We start from the raw sequence: 5,971 nt of genomic DNA on the forward strand, positions 1-5,971 counted from the left end.
GTATATATAGAGTAACTATTAGTTAGTTTGGAAAAGTAGGATATTGGCATTTGGGGGATGAGATAAGACTTCATGTCAAAAACAGTGAACCTTGAAGGAAATAAGAAAGTGAGTTTGCAGCAAAAATGAAAAGCATTTCAGGAATAAGGGCAGCTAGTATAGAAGCACAGGTATAGAGATGGAATGTCATGTGTAAGGGACAGCAAGAAAATTAATTTAGTTAGATTCTAGCAACCAAACCATAGATTTTGGGAAGAGAAATAGCTTATAATTAGGCTAGAAATTAGGTTGGATTAGGTTGTTAAAGGCTTTAAAAGCCAAAAAGAAGATTTTGTCTTTTATGCTAGAAGTTTTATGGAGCTATGGATATTTTCTGAATAGAAAAGTGTCATAGTCAGAGTTGTACTTTAGATACTTTCACAGCTATTCCAAGGAAGGATTGTAATGGGAGGAAAAAAGACTTTAAGCAGGAGGAGCAATTATGAGGTTGTTACAATAACCTTAATTGATAAGTGATGAAGTACTGAAATAAGATGGTGGCTGTGAGTAATGAAAAATGGACTGATGTGAGAGATTTTGAAATAATGCTACTAGCAAAATTTGGGAACTTGATTGGTTCTGTAGAGTGAAGGGAAGTGAAGTAAGGAGTTTGGACGTTTAGACATAATGCTGAAGTTGTAAATCTGAGAAACTAAAAGGGTGGAGAACCTTTGACAAATATAAGAAGATGGATTTTAGATGAATAATCAATCCCATTTTGAACATTATTAAATATAAGATGTGTACAAAACATCCAGGATGAAATATTTAATAGGAAGTTGATGATGAGGGCTTGGAGCTCAAGAGTAACACATGGGCTTATTGTATAGATACGTTGAAATAAATTGCCAAAAAATTATTTTACCAAATTAAAAAAAATAATAAAATTATTTGGAAGAACAAAAAGTCAAGGATATCAAAGGAACTATTTTTAAAAATGTAAAGGAAGAAGGTTTAACACAACCAGATCTTAAACTATATTATAAAGCAATAATTGTCAAAAGTATTTGATACTAGCTAAAAAATAGAAAGATAGGTCAACGAAACCATGTATACATATAATTTACAGTGGCAAATAAATGTAATAGTCTTATTTTTGACAAGTGTAAAGATTTAAGATTTTGGAATAATTCATTATTTGGCTAAAAAGAAGTTTAAAAAACTGGAAAGTGTGTGGCAGAAACTGAGCATAGACTGATATTTTTCACTATTTACCAGGATAAGGTCAAAATGGACATATGACCTAAATCCAAGAAAATTAGAACACAGAACATATTGCTTATCAGACTTATGGGTAAGTGAATAATTTATGAATAAACAAGAGATAAGGAGCAAAGTTAGATGCAAAATGGATAATTTCAAGTACATTAATTTCCAAGTACATTAAATTTTCAAATAGCTAGTATGAATAAAACAATATAGCCAAGATCAAAAGGTAAGCAGAAAATTGGGGGTATAGAATTTTAAATTTCTCAGTTTAAAAGTCTTATATGTTACATATATAAATAATTTAGTCAAATCTATAAGAACCAGTTGATATATGGTAAAGGATATGAATAGGTAGTTTTCTGATGAAGAAATCTACACAATTTATAGTCATATAAAATTGCTCTAAATCATTATTGATTAGAGAGATGCAAATTAAAATAATCTTAAGACATCATTATATACCTACCAGATTGGCTAAAATGATTGAAGAGTTAAGTCAGAGATGGTGTGGAAAAAATGAGATACTAATTCATTATTGGTGGAATTGTGAACTAATCTAACCATTTTGGAGAACAATCTGGAATTATGCCCAAAGAGTTGTTAAATTGCCTATATCCTTTAATTCAGCAGCATCATTAATATGACTATTTCCAAAGATGATTAAGGGAAAAGGAAAAGAATTAGTATGTTTTAAAATATTTACAGAAGCTCTCTTTGTAGTGGCAAAGAACTGGGAATTCCCCATCAATTAGGGAATGGTTGAATAAGCTGTGATATATGACAGTGATGGAATACTAACTACTGTGCTATAAGAAATAATGAGTTCAATGATCTTAGAAAGAAATGGGAAGACTTGAATAAAATAATGAAAAGTAAAATAAGCAGAACCAAGAGAACATCATATACTGTAATAACACTTTTTATAAGAATGACTTTGAGCATATAAGTCATTTTGACTTTATAAATACCCAAATTAAGTATAAAGGACATTCAAAGAAAGATATTATCTGCATCCAGAGAAAGACTGACACATAGATGTAAAAATGTGTGTGTGTGTATGTGTGTGTATCTATTTGTGTCTAATAATATTCTCTGGGTAGTGGGAAGGAAATAAAAAAGGGGAAAATAGACATTTACATGATTATTATATGTTTAAAAAGAATACCAAATTGTACATGTTACAGTTTTTATGCAATATTTTTTATTATTCTACATTATGGAAATGCTTGTTTTATTCCATGAATTAAAAATAAAATAATAATTACCATAAAAATGATAATTAAGTCCAGGGGAGCTCATAATGGTCATCAAGTGAGAGGATGTATAGAAAGAAAAAAAAAAAAAAAGAGGACACAGGGAAGAGCCATATGGTACATGTACAGTTGGAGGGATAATTTGAATTCAGTTAAAGAGTATTAAAACATATAAGAAGAAAACCAGCAGTGAGTATATCATAAAACCAGAGAAAAGAGAGCATCCAAAAACCAGCAATATCATATGTTGCAGAAATCATCAAAGATGAAGATAGAGAAAAAAAAATCATCAAATACACAGTACATGGGTGTAAAAGCAATGATTCTTTTATTATTTGGGTTTCAGTTGATTTGTAGTTGAAAATTTTCATTTTTCACTCACAATGACAAGAATTTTAAATTCTCTTTGAATCTGCAATATTCCCTATCTTTCAAAAGTTCAAAATAAAATGTTTCAGTATCTGGACTATGCATTTTGCAGGTTTTATTGATATATTTTATGATACCCTAGACTCAAAGTATAATTTGTACTCATTTATATTATATATATATATATATATATATATAAAATCAATCATTTAACACTATGGAATACTAGCATATTCTATATTATACAAATAGAATTCATAGCTTATAAGCTTCTGATCTAATTTCAATCTAAAGCCATAGTTTTTTCTAAATTTTGTTGGTTTGACCCTATTTGATTAATTTCTTCATAGTATTTCTAGGTTAGACCAGTAATCTGTGGGAAAACTAAGATCAGAACTCTGATGCAGTTTCTTTTTATTTGGATAATTTGCCCTCTGCACATAATAAAAATAACACTTTCTTCCTAGTCACCTTCAATATACCAATATATTAAATTTAATTGATCTCCAAAGAGAAAGAGAAAAACATTCCATCATATAGTAGTAATACTATGGAAAGCTGAAATTAGACAATGTTCTGAAATTACCAGGGTGCCAAAGAGCTCCATTTATAACTCCCAGAAATTCTGGGAGTTATCCCTTTGTTATCTTCCTTTGTTATCACTCCTAAGGATCCCAATCCATCCTCAATTCCCACATACTTGCCACAAGGAAAAGGTGGTGGTGCTGGTGTAGAAGTGATGAACCAGGAAAAAAAAAGAGAAGAAAAAAGACCTAATTTTGGTCCTTTAATGTTGCTTCACAACTGATTGCAGAAAAAGAAAAGTTTTAAAAAGTGAAATTCCAGAAGATCAGAAAGGTTTCAAGTGCTTGGAAAAAAATAATAAATCAAGAAGATTTTTTTCAGTCATATGTTAAATGAAATTAATGAATAAAAGGCGAGATTGGAACAAATGGATGATTTGATAAGGTTCACAATAGGTCTAGACACTTGTTTCCCTTAATCTGCTACATAGTTTGGAAATAGTATTTAATATTTAATATTATTAAAGCTAAATTTGTATTTTGAAAATAAATCAAGCAGAAAATTTGTAGTTCTGATACAGTCACAGGTTAAATTGCTTGTTTTGGTATTTACTCTTTAATGTAGTGCAATTTCACTCACCTACATGTGACAATATTATAACTGCAGAGAATATAGTCAAGAAGAAAAGAATGGCCTCTTGAAAGATAACTGGCAAACAAGTACATAAAGTAATAATAGGAGAAGAAGAGATTACTGAATCATAGAGTTGTGATTATTCTCATTTCTGACAAAGTGACCCATTAATTGTTGATAAATTTTGAAAAAAAAAATATATTTCACTCAAAGAAATATAACATCTACAACTAATTTACTACTTTAAGATTTTTAGAAAAAAATTTTAAATAGATCCTCAGCAGAGTTGTGCTGACCATCCAATAACTAGGAAAAAATTACAACTACTATCATGTTTATTAGAGGAGAAGATCAACACAATAAAGCTCAATATATCTAATTTTCTGTAAATAAGTTTTTATAAAAGTTCAATAATAATAGATGTATAAATAAATTTCCATTTTTAAAAGACATTAATTTTTACCTACGTACATCAATTCATAAATAACACAAAACCAAATCCAAGTTAAACATATTTCTAAGTATTTAGCCCTAAAAATAATTGACACCTAGAAGAGTCCTTTTTGAAAACTTTACCCAAAAAAATCATCTTTAGGGCCCTTCGAAACCATGGATAGAAAAATGCATAAACCATTGGATTCAAGGTAGAATTTAAATAACCAAACCAAATTAGTACATCATTTAGAAATGGTGGGATGGTATAATCCATAAAAGGATCAATGACTGTGCAGAGAAAAAATGGACACCAACAAATGAGAAAAACTCCCATCACAATCCCTAAAGTTTTTGCTGCTTTCTTTTCTTTGCTTCGTGAAATTTTCTGTTTCTCTTCAAAAGCATTTTGGATCTTCTGGTTTGAATTCTTTATTGATCTGGCTTGCCCATTGGCAATGACATATATTTTCCCATAGATACATAGCATAATAGATCCTGGAATATAGAAAGAAGTCATAAAGGCCAGGATGCCAGATATTCTGCTGAAAAACACAAAGCAACCCCCCTTGCAGTGAATATGTTTATAATATAAATCTTCAGCTCCTTTTAAGTTTAATTCCAGAAAGATCATCCCAAAGGCAAAAATGGCAGGGATGGCCCAGCTTATTGTAATCATCACAAGTACAACCAAGACACTGATCTTGGCTTTATATCTCAGGGGGTCACACACAGCATAGTAGCGGTCAATAGAAATGAAAGACAAGTGGAAAATTGATGCTGAGCTTAGCATGATATCTGTGCTTGTATGAAGTTTGCAAAAGACCTCTCCAAAGTACCAGCACTTTTCGACTGATCTCACCATGCTGTAAGGCATGACCAAGCATCCCAAAAGAAAATCAACAGTGGCCATGGAATTGATTAGCATATTGGTTGGAGTGTGAAGTTGCTTGAAGTGTGAAATAGAGATAATAACCATAAGATTTCCAGCCAATGTAGTGAGAATTAGGAGTATCATTACACAGTACATGGGAATGCGGATGATATTTGTCCAATTGTTCTTTATACAGGAACCATTTATGGCTTCATAACAAAATGACATTTTGTCAAGTAAGGCCTTTGAGATAAGTTTTTTTCCACTTTAGTACATGAGATGCTACTTGAGAAATAATAGTCCCATGTCCAAAATCAGAAGAGAATTTTTTCACCTTTCCAATAGAACATACTCATCCAAAAAACCTGAAAGAAGAAAAATCTAAATCATGAATGTGCCTGGTTACCTTCACTGCTGGAAAAAAGGAGCCACAAAATAAAGTTGAAGTTTAATCAACTTTGAGATGAGTTTTACCTCATAACACAAAATTGCTAGAAATGGTTTGCAACTGAAAAATTTTAAAGGAAAAAACTAAAAAATATATATTTTGAATGTTCTTTTAGCATAGAAGTTATATTGTCAACCCAATGGGCTTACTGTAACATTTTTATGTACACAATTCTACTTTTAGATATAT

General features: G+C 30.6%; 1 protein-coding gene across 1 annotated transcript; it reads right to left on the reverse strand.

The window, feature by feature from the left end:
* Positions 1–2,806: 2,806 nt before the first annotated feature.
* Positions 2,807–5,693, reverse strand: TAAR1 (trace amine associated receptor 1). The gene has a single exon (XM_051993474.1). The coding sequence runs from the start codon at positions 5,560–5,562 to the stop codon at positions 4,546–4,548; it is 1,017 nt and encodes a 338-aa protein (XP_051849434.1). The 5' UTR covers positions 5,563–5,693; the 3' UTR covers positions 2,807–4,545.
* Positions 5,694–5,971: the final 278 nt, after the last annotated feature.

This window comes from Antechinus flavipes, chromosome 4 (assembly GCF_016432865.1).
Source record: "Antechinus flavipes isolate AdamAnt ecotype Samford, QLD, Australia chromosome 4, AdamAnt_v2, whole genome shotgun sequence".
Taxonomy (NCBI): Eukaryota; Metazoa; Chordata; class Mammalia; order Dasyuromorphia; family Dasyuridae; genus Antechinus; species Antechinus flavipes.

Excerpts from the sequence above, each read along its gene's own strand:
- TAAR1 (XM_051993474.1), bottom strand. The coding sequence starts at position 5,562 with ATGTCATTTTGTTATGAAGCCATAAATGGTTCCTGTATAAAGAACAAT.